This window comes from Pseudopipra pipra, chromosome 14 (genome assembly GCF_036250125.1).
Source record: "Pseudopipra pipra isolate bDixPip1 chromosome 14, bDixPip1.hap1, whole genome shotgun sequence".
NCBI classification, from domain to species: domain Eukaryota; kingdom Metazoa; phylum Chordata; class Aves; order Passeriformes; family Pipridae; genus Pseudopipra; species Pseudopipra pipra.
Window position 1 is genome coordinate 2,058,538 of NC_087562.1, and position 18,075 is coordinate 2,076,612.

Consider the following 18,075-nt stretch of genomic DNA (forward strand, 5'->3'; position numbering starts at 1 on the left):
TCGTTCCAACCCCCTGCCATGGGCAGGGACACCTTCCACTAGACCTGTTTGCTCAAAGCCCTGTCCATCCTGGCCTTGAACACTTCCATGATGGATGACAGCCAGGGCCCCTGTCCCCACAGCATCTCTGTAGGCTCTCCTGGGTCTCTGCAGCCAGCCAGGACATACCCCCACAGCATGGGGAATGCAGATGGGTTGCTGAAGCAGGGAACAGGGATCTTGGCAATGTTCCTGAGCATGCAGAAAGGGGCTGGACGCCTCGTTCCCTTCTTGAAAACTTCAGAGCTTTGTTCCCGTGGGCGGGAAGCGGTTTCAGAGCCTGCTGCAGGCGCTGAGCGAGCACCATTCATCCACCGGCAAAGGCAGCTTGTGTGGGGTGAACGGGGCTCTGCAGCAGCTTGTGTGGTCATTTAGCAGGAATTTGGCTTGGATGAAGCTCAGCCAGCCCTTCTCCAGGCTGTGGGTCTGCTTGGAGGGCTGCAGTGTCCGTATCACCACGGCCTTGGGGGCTGTGTTGCAGCCTGTGGCGGTGAGTGGAGGTGGCTGGAGCTGAGGGGGGATGTCCCAGGCCCTGTGGCTGGGATGCTCAGTGGCAGAGTTATGGCAGAGGCTCTTTGCTCTGGAGGTGGTTGGTGATGGAGCTGCAGGTCACACCATCCCTCACTTGCTCTGCCCTTGCTGACTGCAGCAGTGTTTCCAGTGTGTTAAGGCAGGGGAGCAGTGCCAGAGCTTGCCAGGATGGCATGGATAGGGCTTACTGTGCCAAGGAGCAACCTCTTGGGGTCCTCAGTGAGAGGAGAAGCGGCCCTTAGCCTGCACATTGAGTGGTGGGCTCAAAGGTGTTGTCTCTAGTTGGGAACCAGATCTTTGGCATTAAATTATCTCCTCTAATTCAGAGCTCAGCCGTGGTGAAGGAAAGCAAACCACCCAAGAGGTGTTAGGAAAGGAGAAAGGGAGAACATCAGGAGGCTATGATCTCAGCTCCTGGGGTGTCAACATCTCAGGGACACTGGGACCTGTCTCAGAAAGGATAGAGCAGCACTGGGACAGGTTCAGAGGAGAATGACAAGGGCATAGAGAAACATGGAAACCTACTGATGAAGCACTGCTTGTTCCTGGGCTCCTCTCCAAGTCTATGTCACTGGAGACAGGACCCTGGGCTAGGCAGACCTTATGGTCTGTGCATGGGGTTTCCAAAAGAAGGAAGCAGCCAAGTGACCTGGGGTTGATGCATGACCACAACACAGCTTTTCCTCTGGAGGGATGACTTGGCACAAGGAATGGGCACCTTTAATCCCGCTAAAGGGCTTTAGAGACTGGGTTTTGGGTTGGCAGCAGGGCTGGGCTTGCAGCCAAGTGATGGCTCAGAGCCTGCCCTGACGTCCCTTGTACCTGCTGAGTGTGCAAGGACGGGTAGCTCTGGAAGTGCCTGGAGGAACCCACTCCCCAGGAGAAGATTTCTTCTTCTGATGGCCAAGTCATGCTGCAGAGCTGGGCTGGATGTCACAAGTGATGGCAGAACTCAACAATGTGGGGGTAAACCTGCTGTGACCCTCGACAGCCTTTCCCCAAGCAGTGCTCTTTTTGGGGCAGCAAAAACACAGCACCCTGTGCTAGGGAGGAGAAATCCAGAGGGTTAGGGATTGCCTGCCTGGAAGCTGGACTGATTTAGGATTTCACAGAACACCCTGGCCTTGGGGATAAGGGTGCCTGGAGGAGCAAGTCCCCTGTGCTGGCATCCTGCTGGCTTGTGCCTGAGCTGCGGGCTCACTGCCACATTGCTGATTGATGGATATCAGGGCATCCTCTGCTTGCTTCACAGGATACATCCTGTTCCACAGCAGCTTAAGATTTGGTCCCAACCTCGCACGGAATAAAATGATTATTCCAAGCATCTCTAAAGCTGCAGCTCCTGAGTGCCTGTGCTTTTGCATGCAGGTAGGTTAGCTGGTGCTGAGGGAGGTTGTGCTCTGGCATGGCTTGTGCTGCAGTGGTTTGCTGGCTGCTCTGGCTGCTTGCTGAGACAGATGCGAACAAGGTCACCCCGTCACCAGGGCTGAGCATCCTCGTCTCCAAGTGGGGTAACATGTCCCGGTGAACCAGGATTTCTTCACTCAAGCAGCAGCCAGCAGCGCTCGTGACACTGTGAACGTGCTCACTGCCTGCTTTAATCCTGTAAGTGCAGACACCAGCGGCCAGGAAAAGCAAAGTGCCTGGCTGCTTGGCTTATTAGGCAGTGGCTGAGGAGGAGAGGGAGATCCCAAAGCATCAGGGACCTGCAATCCTGACCTGGGAAGCAGCTGGAAGGTCTTCTGTGCACACATGGCCAGGAAGCAGCCTTTCCTTAGGTGCTCCCTTGTCCTTCCCTCATCCATCGTGCATCACCCAACCCTTCCGTGGAGCCTCTGGATTTGGGATGCTCTGTCCATGTGCCTGTTTGGCTGATGCTCTCATTCTTCTTTTCTTTCTAGTTTTCCACCTGTCGAGGAAGGTGACATCCATTGTCCCAGAGAGCTGCCTCCTCATCCTGCTGGGGCTGGTCCTGGGGGGCATCGTGTTGGCCGTGGCGAAGAAAGCCGAGTACCAGCTGGAGCCCAACATGTTCTTCCTCTTCCTTCTGCCCCCCATCGTCCTAGACTCGGGCTACTTCATGCCCAGCCGGCTGTTCTTCGACAACATCGGTGCCATCCTCACCTACGCGGTGGTGGGCACGCTCTGGAACTCCTTTGCCACCGGCACAGCGCTCTGGGGGCTGCACCGGGCCGGGCTCATGGGTGGGTGTGCAGGGCTGCCCAGCTTGGACCACACCCGCAGAAAACAGGTTGGAGGTGCAAAGCACCCCGATTTCATAGCCCACTGCCTGTCCCTGCTGTGGATTCCTAGGAATCATAGCACAAACGGGGCCCTGGCATCCTGGGAGTGGTGCTCTGGGTCCTGGCATCCTGGGAATGGTGCTCTGGCAGGACAGTCAAGCTCGCAGGACAAATGGGCCCTGCTTGGCACTGGGCTGATTCATGTCTTTGCTATTTTTGTCGCTGACCTTGGCTGGCGTAGCTGGCTCGCCGCCGTGCTCCCTGTCCTTGGCTGGAGCCACTGGCCCTGGCTGGCCTGGGCTGTGTTTTGAGCTCTCTTGAGACCTGAGGAACTGCTTGATACCTGGACCCCTCTTCTGGTGGTACCTGCCAGAGGGGCAGAGATGCATCTGGGTGCCAAGGGGGACATCCCTCATGCTCCTCTCCTGTTGCAGCAAGGATGTGCTGAGCCCCACTTTACAGGGGGCACGGCAGAGGTCTGGGAATACTCTCACTGGGTTCATCCCACTGCACTCCCAGTTGAGATGCTGCAGCTGGGATCAGCTGAGGGACAGGCTCGTTTTGGCCTGGTGAGAGGGGCTCAGGGGCGGATGGTTTGCCTCACCTGGGTCCTTCTGTCCTGTCAGATCCAGGTGTCGAAGCTGGGCTGATGGATTTCCTGCTCTTCGGCAGCCTCATCTCAGCTGTGGACCCTGTGGCAGTGCTGGCTGTCTTTGAAGAGGTCCATGTGAATGAGACCCTCTTCATCATCGTGTTTGGCGAGTCTCTCCTGAATGATGCTGTCACTGTGGTGAGTTGCAGTTTGGGGGACCCCAATGTGGAGCTCAGTGCCATGCAGGGTACTGGACTCTCCCAGGTCAGAGGGTGCAGGTGACATCCCCAAGCTCTGGGCAGACCCCTGCCATGCTCTCTTGGTCTTTCCTCTCTCCTGGCCCTGGGGGACTTTGTCTGCTGAGATGAGCTGTGTCAACTGGCAGGTTTGGGGCAGGAGATGCCTCTTCCACAGGGTCCATCCTGCCCTTCTCAAGGCAGGACATCCTGCATTCCTCAAAGGATTTGCCTTGCTTGCAGGTGCTGTACAAGGTCTTCAACTCTTTTGTGGAGCTGGGCCCAGCGCACATCCACGCCACAGACTACGTGAAGGGGGTAGGTGAGTATGTGCCACACCAGCCCCTCTGCCTCTTCCTCCATTGTGGAAGTGGAGAGGGGCAAGCATGGGTGCTGCTGTCCTGTGGGGTGGGCGCTGAGCACCCAGGTCTGTCATCTCCATCCCAGTGGACACATGATGGTCACCAGCAGAGAATCACAGAATGGTTTTGGTTGGAAGGGACCTTAAAGATCATTTCATTCCAACCTCCCTGACATGGGCAGGGACACCTCCCACCAGCCCAGGTTGCCCAAGCCCTGTCCAACCTGGCCTTGGACACTTCCAGGGATGGGGCAGCCACAGCTTCTCTGGGAAACCTGTGCCAGGGCCTCCCCACACTCACAGGGAAAAGTTTCTTCCTGATATCCAATCTAATCCTGCCCTCTGTCAGTTTGAAGCCATTCTCCCTTGTCCTGTCACTCCATGCCCTTGTCAAAAGTCCTCCAGTTCTCCTGTGGCCCCTTTAGATATTGGAAGAGACTCTAAGATCTCCCTGGAGCCTTCTCTTCTCCAGGCTGAACAATCCAACTCTGTCAGCCTGTCTCCATAACAGAAGTGCTCCAGGGGATGCTTTGGGATCATCCCAAAATCCAAAATTCCATGCTCCATGAGATACTTGGTGGGGACCCGGGTGGGAACACAGGCCACCCCGGTGTGGTGTGGCCGTGGGCCACAGGAGCTGGGCCTGCTTGCCTTTGGTGCAGATGAGTCTTCTCCCAACAGCCTCCTTCTTCCTGGTGAGCCTGGGGGGCACGGCCGTGGGGCTGCTCTTCGCCTTCCTCCTGGCCCTGATCACGCGGTTCACCAAGCGCGTGCGCATCATCGAGCCGCTCTTCGTCTTCCTCCTGGCCTACGTCGCGTACCTCGCCGCCGAGATGGTCTCGCTCTCCTCCATCCTGGCGTGAGTACTGGGGTGCCCCCCAAGGGGATCCAGGGGGTCGGGGCTGCAGTGCTGAGCAGCAAGAGGCAGCGAGCAGACCCGCTCCTCATCCTGCCGTAGGGCCATGCCAGCTCCTTCTGCCCCTCTGCAGAGTCACCTTCTGTGGGATCTGCTGCAAGAAGTACGTGGAAGCCAATATCTCCCAGAAATCCCGCACCACGGTCAAATACACTATGAAGACACTGGCCAGCAGTTCAGAGACCATCATCTTCATGTTTCTGGGCATCTCGGCTGTGGACACCTCCAAGTGGGCATGGGACACAGCACTGGTGCTGGGCACCCTGTTCTTTATCCTGCTCTTCAGAGCCGTGGGTCAGTCTGCCCTGCCGTGTGTCTGGCCGGTGGCACCTTACCCCCAAAAAGGGGTACTCCCCAAAAAAGGTTGGGGCACAAGGCCAGCCACAGCTCCTGGCTGGGATTTTGTGCAGGCAGGGTTCTTGCAGCATCCCAGGCTCTCCTTCTTCCCTAGGTGTTGTCCTCCAGACCCACGTGCTCAACCGCTTCCGCCTCATCCCCCTGGACAGGATCGACCAGGTGGTCATGTCCTATGGTGGCCTTCGTGGGGCTGTGGCCTTCGCCCTGGTCATCCTGCTGGACAGGGAGAAGGTGAAAGCCAAGGACTACTTTGTGGCAACAACCATCGTGGTGGTGTTCTTCACTGTCATTGTGCAGGTGAGGATGGGCACTGTGCCCTCCTCCAGTGCTGCTTTTTTGCCCCAGAGCTGGCCTGGGGACATGTGCTTGGGGAAAGCATCTCTTTTCAAGTGACCTTTGGTCCTCGGTGCCTTCTGGCACCCCATCCATCACCAGGTGTGCAGGACTACTGTGGCAACTGTTGTGATGGTGGAGGCATAGCCCATGTTTTTTCCCCACTGGCCTCTTGTTCTGGGACTGGCTCCAAGGGCAGTGATGGTGTGTGCCTGGCCAAGCTGTTCTCTTTACAGATCTGCTGATGGGCTTTGGCTCTGGGGTTCCTGCAGCAAGGGGAGTCACAGGGAGGAGGGGAAGGGGGCTGGGAGCTTATGACATGGCACAGGGGGTCGGGCTGGTAGGGGCACACGTGGCTGGTACAGCCACTGTCCCCGGTCACTTCATGCTGCTTCTGCTCCCCGTGCCCCAGCCATGCACCCTCTCGCCCTCCCAGTCTTTCCCTTGCCTTCTCCTGCCATTCTAGGGCCTCACCATCAAGCCCCTGGTGACGTGGCTGAAGGTGAAGCGCAGTGACCACCACAAGCCCACGCTGAATGAGGAGCTGCACGAGCACGTAGGTGCAAGTGCCAGAGGCTGCCCAGCTCCCCACGCCGGCAGGGCTGGGTGAGGGCCATGCATGGTCTCGGCATCCCCGGGGCACCCCCAGCCTTGCCACCACTCTCACCCTCCTCCCTTCACTCAAGGCCTTTGACCACATCCTGGCAGCAGTGGAGGACATCGTGGGGCACCACGGCTACCACTACTGGCGGGACAAGTGAGTGTCTTAGCCAGGATCCAATGCCAGCCATCAGCTGGGTGAAGGACACGTGCCAGCCACGGGGATATCACAGGGTCCCCACAGGAGGACACCCCTGCTGTAGGCAGGGCAGCAGGACCAGGAAGGCTGTATGTCTGTCCATCAGTCTGGATAGGTACCATCTGGCTGCTGTTGTGCAGCAGATCAAAGTCCCAAAGGCATCCCAGAGAGAGGTCAGGGAGGTGCTGTTGGGAATGGTGTGGAGCTGGGATTGATTGTCAAGGCTGAAGCTGCTGGGGGACCGTGGGGTGTCCGTGGGGGTGGCAATGGCCCTGTGCCTCCTCATGGATGGAGCTGTGCTGGGCACTGAGGAGGGAACAGCCCTGTTCCTGCCCGGGCAGTGTTTATCTGCAGCACGGCGACAGGAAAAGGATGCAAAAAGCCTGTTTCCTGGAGGGGAAATGCTCCAGCAGGGCTGCCACACCGGCCCCAGTCCCACTCCCACTGCCTCCCACAGACCTGCTGGTCTCTGGCTTGCCCTTGGGCAGGGATGAAGGGTCAGCCTGTCCCCTCCCCTCCTGCCTTCCCTGGCAGTGTGTCCCTGTGCTCAGCCAGGTCCCGTGTGCCCAGCCTCCCTTTGCCATGATTTGGACACTCCTCCTTGCACAGGCAGGTGTCTCTGGCCATGCTGCGCGGTGGGAGCTGAAGCGCCTGTGTCTTCATCTCGTGACAGGTGGGAACAGTTCGACAAGAAGTACCTGAGCCAGCTCCTGATGCGGAAATCTGCCTACAGGCTGCGGGACGAGATCTGGGATGTTTACTACAAGCTGAACATCCGTGATGCCATCAGCTTCGCTGATCAGGTAAGGGCGCGTGGTGGGGGCCAGGTGGCAGGATGGCCCTGACAGGAGAGGTCCCCCCCCCACGTATGGTCATATGTGAACCCTCCGGCCAGGCAGTGGGGAACCCCCAGCCCAGCTGGGTCCTTGCTGCCCCAATGCCAGCCTTGCCCTCCCCCTCCCAGGGTGGCCACGTGCTCTCGGCTGCCAAGCTGGCGCTGCCCTCCATGCCCAGCCGCACGTCCATGTCGGAGTCGTCAGTCACAAACCTCCTGTGAGTACGGGCATCCCTCCTAGCCCCCGGGCGGACCTCGCTGGACCTCACAGCCGCCCTCTTCCCTGGGGGTGGGTTGTGCCGGGGCTGGAAGGGGGCTGGCACAGTGCGGGCATCGAGTCCAGTCCCTCCACTTCCATGTGCCCGCAGGAGGGAGAGCGGGAGCGGCGCGTGCCTGGACCTGCAGGTGATCGACACGGTGCGGAGCCGCCGGGACAAGGAGGACGCTGCCATGCACCACGTGCTGCGAGGGAGCCTCTACAAGCCCCGCCGGCGGGTGAGCACTGCCGGGCCGCAGCGTGCGGAGCAGCTCCTGCAGGAGGAGCAGGGATGGAGGATGCTCTGCGGAGCCAGCTGCTCACCCTGTGTCTCTTTGCCTCTCCCTCGGCCAGTACAAGGCCAGCTACAGCCGTCACTTCATCTCTCCAGATAAACAAGAGCGCCAAGATAAAGAAATCTTCCGGCAGAACATGAAGAGGCGTCTGGAGACCTTCAAGTCCACAAAGCACAATGTCTGCTCCTCCAAGAGCAAGGCCAGGCTGAAGGAAAAGGGCAGGAAAAAGGCAAGCGCTCCCCAAATTCCTGCTCTTTTCCTAGCTCTGAGATTTGGTTTCCCCCAGGGTGCAGTCAGAGAGGACCTTTGGGGTGTAGGTGAGGTGCTGTAGGGCACTGGCAGCTCCACAGCCAGCAGTGAAAGCAGCTCATCTCATCTCAGTTCTGTGTGTGATCATGCAGGTGTCACGTGTCCATGTGTCCCCACCACACCAGCGCTGCTGTGGGGTGGCTCTTCCCTGAGCAAAGTGGTCTTAAGCCCTGGAGAAGCCAGGTTTTTTTTCCAAGAGCACTCAGCATAAAGCATCTGGAATGTTGGTGCAGATCCAGTCTCAGAAGTGTGACACTGCACCTTAAATTGAGCCTTGGGTGTCTTCTCTCGTTTGGAGGCTTTTGAAGCCATTGCAGCTGAGCAGTTTGTTGTAGGGCCATGGGGATGCAAACATAAAGACTAGGAACCACTGACTGCCATCTGCCATGTAGCCAGGGTGGGAATCTGCATGGCCAGGGTCACCCTGGATTGCAGGGCCACCTGCTGGGGTTTGCACAGGGCTGATCCCAGCCAGTCCTTCTTCCCTCACAGAAGAACATCTCTCTGACCAAAGAGACGCCCAATGGGAAGACGCAGAGAAACATCCCCTGGCAGGAGGCAGGTGAGGCCAGTGGCAGGTGAGGCTGGCAGGTCCTGGCAGGGGGACCTGGAGGGATGGGAGCACCCGCTGTGCCTGCCCACTGCCAGCTCGGTGGCACAACAGCGCCCAGGGTTGCAGTCCTTCCCCCACAGGGTGCCCCATCCTCCAAAACAACTCCCTCTGTCTGGCTGCAGCTCCTGTCCTGGTGATGGTCAGCTCAGAGGAGGAGGAGAGCGATAGCTCGGAGACGGAGAGAGAGGATGATGAAGGGATCGTGTTTGTCGCTCGAGCCACCGACGAGGTCTTGCAGGGAAAGACAACTCCTGGTAGGCACCGAGGCCCCACCCCAGGGCAGCTGCCATTGGATAGCTTGTCCTTCCTCCACCTGTGCAGCAAATTTGCCTTGGCCTAGGCAAAACCAAAATCAGCAGAGCATGAATGGGAGAATCACTGTCCTCTGGAGGCATGGCAGAGCCTCCCTCGTGTTTCCTGCATCCCTGGGCCAGCACAGGGTGTGATTCTTGGAGCTGTCCTGCAAAAGGCCAGGAGTTGGACTCCCCCTCCCAACTCAGGATATTCTAAGATTCTATGGCCATTTGGTAATGGGTGGCTCTGCAATGTTTGCAGAGTCCAAGGAGAGACTGAGAACTGTGCAAGCTCCTTCTCACTGTCCTTCTTTCTGCATCCACAGGCAGCCTGGACGTCTGCCCCAGCCCCTGCATCATCCCACCATCGCCCACCTTGGCAGAGAAGGAGCTGCCATGGAAAGGAGACCAGGCTGATCTGGCTGTTTACGTCTCCTCGGAGACCACCAAAATCGTGCCAGTGGATATGCAGAAGGCTTGGAACCAAAGCATCTCCTCCCTGGAGAGCATCGCTTCCCCGCCAGGCACTGAGAGCGGACCTCAGCACAGGAGATTCGTCTGCCCTGTGCTGGAGGAGCAACCCCAGTCTGCAAGCCACGTGACACCAGAGCAGAGCTCCTGCTTCCAGTTCCCCAGCCACATCTCCAGGAGTGGCCGGTCGCAGAGTGACAGCAGCCCAGACGGCCCTGAGCAGCAGGAGCTGCAGCCTTTGATGGCCACGGAGGAGCAGGGCAGGATGCCACCCACCGTGGAGCCCAGGCGGCTGATGTTCCACAGAGCGAGCCACCTCTGAGGCACCCTGTGGATGGGGAAGGGGCTGGGGGCTGCAGACAGGCTGTGACCTGCTGACTGCTCCGCTGTCTTGCATTGTAAAGCTTGTGTGTGTCTCCATAAACTCCAGGAGTGGCAGGAGAAGCCAGTACTCCTGGAGCTGCACTCTGGGGCAGGCTTTGCTCATGCACCTGCTGATGCAAACCTGGTCGATAACTTGGCTTTGTGCTGTGACAGCAGGTACCAGCCCTGTCCACCCAGGGAGGCACAGACCCCAAACCTTATTCTTCCTCTCTGGTCCCTACACATCTTAGCAGCCGGGAGGATAGAGATGTTCCTCCCAGGGCTGGGATCCCAACCAGACTCGATCCTGTCGTGGCTGTGCTGGCCTGAGTTGTGGAGGTGCTGGCTAATGGGCTGTGGCTGCTCACAGGTGTAGGAGTATGAGCTGATCTTCAGCCTGGCTGTGAGTAGGACACCTCTGGGGAAAGGACTGGGAGTGGTGGCCGGTGCATGAGAGCCCATCCACACCCAGTGACTGAGCCTTTGACTTCGAGGTGGCCACAGTGCTGGTTCCCCACAGCGTGCGTGGAGCTCAGCCAGGCGCCCAGAGATGGGCTCCTTGCCATGGCAACTCTGTGTTCCTCCAGTTGTGGAGGCACCACAGAGGCAAGGCCACGACCTTCTCAGGACTGGGAGCAGCGCTCCTGGGGTTTGGCTCCACCAGGAGCTGGACTAGTGAACCTGTACGCACAGGGACTCCTCTGGCAGCCAACCTGCTGTGCCAGCCTCACGCCTGTTGTCTGGATGTGTTCCCAACACCTGTGGTGTTCAGCTTTCTGGCTTTGATAGGAGGCAGCTGCCCTGCACAGCATCCTTGGCATTCATCCTGCCCACGTCCCAGTCCCTCCAGTTGCCTGGAGCCCATCATCTGGGAGGGCTGGCCATGGTACAAGGAGTGGAGGCACCAGCAGGTATGAATGTATATAAGGAACAGGGGTGATGGGTGTGAGCTCAGTGCACCTTCAAAAGTGTCCCCACCACCTGCCTCCCAGCCACCCCTGCTCCCTCCTGAGAGGGTGGTGGGACCTGGTGGCAATGGTCCACGCAGTGCATTATTCCTGGTGTGACCCCAAGGATCAAGAACTGCTCCCCAAGAACTGCTCAGCACACAAAAGAGCACAATGGCTGGGCACTGGCAGTGCAGGAGGGTTGGGGATGCTCCTCTTAGGGAAAAATGGAGACTTGGACTATTAATGCCCCAAAGTGGGTAAAAGCTGCCTGTTCCAGCTCTGTGTGCTGAGACAGCAGGTACCAAGGGGACACTCGGATGCACTGGGTGGGTGAGCCCAGTGTGGGGCAAGTGAGCTGGTGGGACCCCTGGCACTGCTGACAGGGCTCGGCAGAGACCCTTTGGCAGTCCCACCAGATGAGCATGAGGTTTTTAAAAGGTTTTTATATAGTTTTGCATTTCAGGTATGACTTATTCTGGTTTTGATTTCTGATATTGGGCCATACTAAATCTCTAGCTGGGTCAGTGTTTTCTGTAGCCACGGGCACCACAAATGACTCAAGACTTAATATCTTATTTGCAAGAATATTGTTATAATGTGAAAATATATGCAGAGTATTTTGTAATGTTCAATAAACGAGTTGGAGCAGACATTGCAGTCTGGTCTCTCTGCTGTCTGGGAACCTCTGCCCATCCTGGTTCTATTCTCCTCCACTGTGTCTCCTGTGCCTTTCCATTCTTTTCCACTTGAGGCCCCAGCCCCACCCCCCCAGCCCTGATGTGCCTAAATGGATTTCCTGGTTTCCATAATGTTTGTGGAAAATGTGAAATTCTTTCCAGAGAGGTGCTTGCCTGCAGCCATCATCAGGCTGTGCAGAGGGAGCAGCCAGCCCTTGTGCCCCGAGCCGTGGCTGCAGCACAGCAGCAGCGTGCTGGGAGCCCACCTCTTCCCATGGCCCTGCCACCTCTCTGCTTGCCAAAAATGTGCTTCAAAGGGGTCTGTTTCAGGGTGTTCTGGATCACAGGAGCCTCCCTGCATCGGAGTGTGCTGGTTTTGCTCTTCCCTTGATGTCCTGGTTCCGCTTTACCCGAAGGAGAGTAAGTGTGGTTTACTTGATTCACAAGGTGGATGTTTGGCTTGTATTGAACCTGGTATCTACCATCACCCCCAGGTCCTTTTCAGCAGGGTCGAATACAGCTCCTAGCCCCGGGAGCTTTGTGCTGGCCCCTGTGGAAGCTCTTGCTCCTCCTGACATTCCCCACCTGCCTTGCATCCCACCGACGGCAGTGCTGGCTGAGCTGTGCTCTGTGTGCTGGGCCTCAGTGCCAGCATCTCCTGCAGACACGATTACTTTGGCAGTGCACCAGGTTGTTTCCTGGAAGTGGTGGGTCTGCAGCCTTCAGGTTCCTCAGAGGAGGGAAAGTAGACACCTCAGCTTTGGGAAATGCTGATGGATATGGATATCTGAGCCTAGAAGCCAATGCGTGTGCAGGCTTTACAGGGCACCAGGCAGCAGCTTGGACCCCCTTCTTCCCACCCTCGACCCCACCTCCTGTTGTGAGCAGGGGTGGTGGCTCCTACTACACCCTTCCCCACAGGGTTTTGTCAGGTTTTATTCTTGTACTCCACGCTCTGTATTTCACTTTGCAGCGTCCTGCCTGCACAGGACTGCTCTGATCCTTCTAGCACAGCACAGAGCAGCCTCTTTCAGCCTAAAAATACTAAAGTGCTTCAGTGGAAAAACACAAGGAACAGGCCAAACCACGAACACATGTGCCCAAACCTCTGCTTCTCCGGGACAGAGTAAGGCACAACCAGAGGAGCTGCTTGTCACTGTAACCCAGAACATCCAGTCTTCTGACTGTTACTGTAAGTAAACCCCATCCCAGAGCTGACTATCACAGACCCGTCATTTTGCACGCAGGCTTCTATTTAAAGCCTGCCATTAAACCTGCACATTTTTTCCACAGGGATTTACTTTCTCCAATACTCAGCTCCTCCACTTTCTCTGTGGTACCAAAACTTGTGAAGTCAGCAGGGGACGTAAGGCAGCTCTGGCATCAGTTGGATGGAAGAGCTGTGGGCAATGGATTGGTGCTGAGTGCTTTCCAAGTGAGTCTTAAAATCACCACCTTGCTGTTGCACAATGCAAGTTGGAGCATCACATAAATTTTAGGCTGGAAGGGGCTTGGGAGGGCTCCAGTCCAAGCCCAGCTCCATGCAGGGCTGATGATAAAGCTAGAGCAGGTAGCTCAGAGCACTGTCCCACTGGATTTGGAATGTTCTCATTGAAGGTGTCACTGTCTGTGTCCCAGAGCCACACCATGGCTGCACAGGTCTTGCACAGAATGAATTTCTCCTTATGCCCAGCAAACATTTCCCCTAGGGCAGGTTCTCCCTGCTGCCTCTTGTTCTTCCATGTGTGTGAGAAGAGCTAGGTTTCTGTGTGTCCCCTTGTAGGTAGCTCCCCTCTGCCTTGTCTTCCTAAAGCTGTTTTCCTCTGACTTACATACATATAAATGTATGTGTATATATATATATATATTTGGTATACATATTTTGCAGACACATCAGTCTGTTCCTTGCTCCTTTCTGCTTCTGTCCATGTATGCAGGCATCCATCTCACTGGACATGATCAGACTAATACCTCTTCTGAATTCTCCTGCATTTGCCTTCCTGCTCCTTGCACGTGAAGCAGCCGTCCCTGCTTTCAGTGGAACCCTTCTCTGCCTGTTGGTGGAGCGAACAATTCGTTTCCATTCCAGTACTACCTCTGGAGGGGGGATGCCAGCCCTGGCGCGGGTCTGCCCCGCTGCACGGGCTGGCGAAGCCGTGCAGAAGTTGCCCTCCTGACGGGATGCGAGCTGGCCGGGGCTGTGCAGCGAGCGGCTGGTGACGGAGCTGGGATCAGTTGGCAGCCGGGGAGGATAATGAGGAACAGATTTGCGCTGGGCAGTGGTTCCCATGCTGCGTTCCAGGGCAGCGCGGCCAGGATGGGAGAGCCTTTGTGCTCCGCGCTGCACCCCTCGGGCGTGTGCGGAGCCAGCCCCTCGGCTCCCCCGGCTCTGCTCGACGTGTGCCGGCACTGAGTGTCCCCGGGCTCCCCGCAGAGCTGGGGACCCTCTCCAGCGGCTGTGCCACCCGCCGGGCTGCAGGGCTGGCCAGGAGGCTTCCCCCACACCCCGGCTGTGCTGGGGAACAGGCTGCAGTGTGGACTGGCTGAGGACAGACGAGATCAGTGAGGTCTTCGGGTCAGCAGGATCTGGGTGGGGTGATCCACACCTCCCTCCCTTCGTGGTTCAGACTTCCCTGATTTCCCGTGGAAGAGCAAACTGGGGGAATCCCTGGAGAACTGTGTGACCAAGCAGCTGCTCCTGGGGACTCCAGTAGAACAGCCAGGATGGATGGCAACGTGGTGGGGGCTTTGATTTTACGAGCACTGCAGATCCAAGAGTTGTGATCACCCCTGCAGCCAGCCAGAGCTGTTCCTCACAGCCACCAGGAAGGCAAAGATCCCTGAAGAAGCCACCTGGGCTCCTCTCACCTCATCTTTTCCTGTCATCCGTGGCCACACAGCCAGGCCGTCCTGAAGGTAAATGAAACCTGTGGTGGGTTAGTTGGAGAGGGAGGGAGGGAGGGTGCTGAGGGCACTCTGGGGAGGTGGCCACCAGCCCAATTGGTCTGGTCTACATCAGACCACAGGTCACCCTAAGCTTGTGGGAAGTCCATGAAGAAGGGCTTGGAAAGGCCGTGGGGTACCAGCACAGCCCAGACTCTGCAGTAGCTCTGCTGTATCTGTGCTCTCCTCTCTTGCAGCCATGCGGGGCAATCCCTGCTGGCTCACAAGCTTTGCCTGTTGGAGCCCAGCTAAGCCCACGCTGTTGAAGTTGGAGAGCCAGTTAAAGCTTTACTTTGGCTCCTTGGCTGGCTGGGGGGAAGTCAGCTTCTGGCTGTGAACACACCTGGGGCCTCGCTGGCAGTTTTGGGGCTTTGAGACTCTCACAGGGAGCTGGATGAACTGTGGGCTCAGAGGTGCCCCGAGAGCCCTCCTCATGGTGCTGGGACCATGTGAGCATCACTTGTGCAAGGGTCACCCCCTCCAGATTTCTCCTGGATCCTGCCTGCTCTCTTGGAAAGCCCCATCTCCCAGAGCCAGGATATCCTCTTGTCTACCACATATGTGCATGTAGATACACATACTTCCAGTAGACATCCCTACCCTCTTCTACTTACGGAAAAGCTGACAAAAGCTTCAGAAAAATACCCCAGGACAATGAAAAAAACCAACCAAACAAAACCCAACTATGAAGGTCAATAAGTATTATGTTTTCCCATGTCATGGTGTGGGGCTGGCAGGGAGAAGAAGGCAGTGAAGGAGCACGACCCACACGTGCCGGGACGGAAGGGCTGTGGAGTGAGCAGTGGGACAGGCTGCTGCCGGGGAGTTAATCCATGACCCCTGCCAAGCTCACTCTGATCTTCGCTTTATCCTGCTAGAGAACAGACAGCACTGTTATAAATGCTTGATTTTTATTTTTTTTTCCCCCCTTAGTAAAAATAACTTTAGAAGCAAACAGGAAATTACAGACTGAAGGAGTGCAACCAAGAGGGTAAAAAGTCAGGCAGATACCTTGGTGTGCTCGGATTTGTCTACAAACCTGACAGAAAGGGACCTGGGAGTTGGGATTGACAGGAAGCTGAGCATGAGCCAGAGTGTGCCCAGGTGGCAAAGAGGGCCAACGGATCCTGGCCTGGATCGGGAACAGTGTGGCAGCAGGACCAGGGAAGTGATTCTGCCCCTGGGCTCAGCACTGGTGAGGCCACCCCTGGAGTGCTGTGTCCAGTTCTGGGCCCTCAGCTCAGGAAGGACATGGAGGGGCTGGAGCAGGTCCAGAGAAGGGCAACGAGGCTGGTGGAGGGACTGGAGCACAGGTCCTGTGAGGAGAGGCTGAGGGAGCTGGGGGGGCTCAGCCTGGAAGAGGCTCAGGGGAGACCTCCTCACTCTCTGCAACTCCCTGACAGGAGGGGGGGAGCCAGGTGGGCGTCGGTCTCTTCTCCCAGGAATCAGCAGTAGGACAAGAGGGCTCGGTGTTAAGCTGTGCCAGGGGAGGTTTAGGTTGGATATTAGGAAAAAATGTTTACAGAGAGAGTGCTCAGACAGTGGAAGGGGCTGCCCAGGGAGGGGGTGGAGTCACCGTCCCTGGAGGTGTATAAGATGAGACTGGATGTGGCATCAGTGCCATGGTCTGGTAACCACGGTGGGGTTGGATCAAGGGTTGGACTTGATGATCTCGGAGGTCTTTTCCAACCTGGTCTATTCTGTGATTCTGTGAAACCCAGCTCCGCGTGGGGGGTGTCGCTTAACCAAGGGCAACCAAAGCGCCCCCAGGCCGGTGGGCATCGAGGGGCAGGGGTGTAGCGGGGGTCGGAGGAGGTGAGGGCTCGGCGGGGCCGGAGCCCGGCGCTGCTCCCTCACGGAGCCCGGCGCTGCTCCCTCACGGAGCTCGGCACCGGCAGCGGCGGGAGCGCCCGCACTGCCCAGCAGGTGTCGCCCCGCGCCGCGACCTCGCCCCGGCCCGCCCGCCAAGATGGCGGCCGCGCCCCTCGGGCGAGGCGTGGGGTGCGAAAGCCCCGCCACCCCATTAAACGGCGATCTTGAGGGAAAGCAGCATTAAATATGCGGTGGTTTCTGCTCTCCTTTGGTGTGCAGCGCGGTCTACGATGTGCAGGCAGCTGCCTACTGGACCCACGGCTTGTGCTCTTCCTCGGACACCTTCATCTGGCCCACCAGGCAGGGGCTGTAAAATATGACCCCAAAACCAAAGCTTTTTTTTTTTTTTTTTTTTTTTTTTTTTTTTTTTTTACTGAGAGGGTGGGAAGACACTGGCACAGGTTGCCCGGGGAGGTTGTGGATGCCCCATCCGTTGGATAAAGCTTTGAGCCACCTGGTCTAGTGGGAGGTGTCCCTGCCCATGGCACAGGGTTTGGCACTAGGTGATCTGTAAGGTCCATTCCAACCAACCCCTTTAAGGTCCTATGATTCTATGAAGAAGAAAAAAGCAGCAGAGAACACACACTTTTACGTGTATGGATCTGTGGTAGGAAGGAAGCCCCTGGAGGCTCATGGCCCCCATCTAACAGTTCTGTATGAATCCTAGAGGGGTCTAAGCCTCCCGGTCCCCCCATGGCTGCTCTGTCGTTACTTTACCCTGACTCAATTTGGGAGCAGAGATCCTTCTGTAAGGAGGGATCATCACAGTGGCAGCGGTGATGGAGGAAAGGCAAGTGAGAGGATGACAGGAGACAGGAGACCTCCGCCCTGCCTGTCTGAAGGGGAAGCTGCTCATGTCCTTCAGGAGACACACTGTTATTACTGCTAATGGCACTGAATCACACCGTTTCCTGCCCGTGCTCTCCAGCCCTGGTGCCGTGGAGGGGAGGTGCCCACCCCAGCTGGCACCACGTCATGTGCTCCTTCCCGGTGCAGGGTCCTCTCCTTCCAGCCCATACTGGGAATGAAGGTTCTGTAGTGTAGGAGCTGTGAACCACATCACACCACCTCCTTCGGGAACCCACTGTGCCCTGTGTCCCATCTGCTCTGTGTTCCTGCTTGGCATGCTTGCTGTAGGCATTCCCTGGGGTGCACTCCTCTAATTGCCAGCTATGGATGTTCCATGGAAGACTGCTCCTATCCCTGTCAAACCAGCCCTTCCCAGTGGCATCTGAGGAGCCTTCCCATCACCTCCTGTGCTCTGGGTCTGCAGACAGCAGAGTTGGCTCCGGACTCCCCTGGGGAGAAGACCCTGACTCCAAACTGCTGTTTGTCTGTGGCAGAGTGACTTGAACAGCCTGGAGCCTTGCGGAGCTGCTCTGTTGAGACAGAGATGGAGGACTGAGATCTTTCCCCTTTGCTACAAGCTGGGCAAGGCTGGAGTGGGACAAAGCAGGTCTCTCTGGTACCAGAGGACACTGCCACTCTGCTCTGAGCAGGCTGCCATTCCCCTGTTGGAAATACCAGCTGGATTAAGGGTAGTATGAGAAGCACCTGGCGGACCCACAGTGGGACTGCTAGAGTTCAGTGGGCAACACAGCCCAGCTGTGACAGGCACCATGAGAGCTGGTGCCAGGGACCGCCCACGTGGCTCTATAAGGCACTGGCTGCAGCTGGAGCTGCACCTTGGGGCTATGGCTCTGCCCCAGGGAGTGCTGAGCTAACCCAGCTGCTCCTCTGCCTGCTTGGTCTGGAGTAGCAAACTGCAGGCAGGTGAGAGCTTTCCTTCT

At 57.3% G+C, this 18,075-nt stretch overlaps 1 protein-coding gene across 5 annotated transcripts in view; it reads left to right on the forward strand.

Annotated features, from left to right (window-relative positions):
• The window catches only part of SLC9A5 (solute carrier family 9 member A5), a 15,551-nt gene extending 4,108 nt beyond the window's left edge, over nt 1-11,443 (forward strand). For 4 of the 5 annotated variants that reach the window (XM_064670758.1, XM_064670757.1, XM_064670756.1 and 1 more), the window contains 15 exons: nt 2,472-2,774; nt 3,440-3,603; nt 3,885-3,963; nt 4,684-4,861; nt 4,992-5,212; nt 5,370-5,572; nt 6,075-6,164; nt 6,295-6,365; nt 7,081-7,210; nt 7,372-7,460; nt 7,611-7,737; nt 7,853-8,023; nt 8,596-8,665; nt 8,839-8,970; nt 9,336-11,443. In XM_064670758.1, coding sequence (XP_064526828.1) covers nt 2,472-2,774; nt 3,440-3,603; nt 3,885-3,963; nt 4,684-4,861; nt 4,992-5,212; nt 5,370-5,572; nt 6,075-6,164; nt 6,295-6,365; nt 7,081-7,210; nt 7,372-7,460; nt 7,611-7,737; nt 7,853-8,023; nt 8,596-8,665; nt 8,839-8,970; nt 9,336-9,802 — 2,495 coding nt within the window. In that variant the 3' untranslated portion in view covers nt 9,803-11,443. Of the gene's footprint in view, nt 1-2,471; nt 2,775-3,439; nt 3,604-3,884; nt 3,964-4,683; nt 4,862-4,991; nt 5,213-5,369; nt 5,573-6,074; nt 6,165-6,294; nt 6,366-7,080; nt 7,211-7,371; nt 7,461-7,610; nt 7,738-7,852; nt 8,024-8,595; nt 8,666-8,838; nt 8,971-9,335 lie in introns of those variants that run through there. The other variant, XM_064670759.1, reaches the window with a different exon arrangement.
• The last annotated feature ends 6,632 nt before the right edge of the window (nt 11,444-18,075 follow it).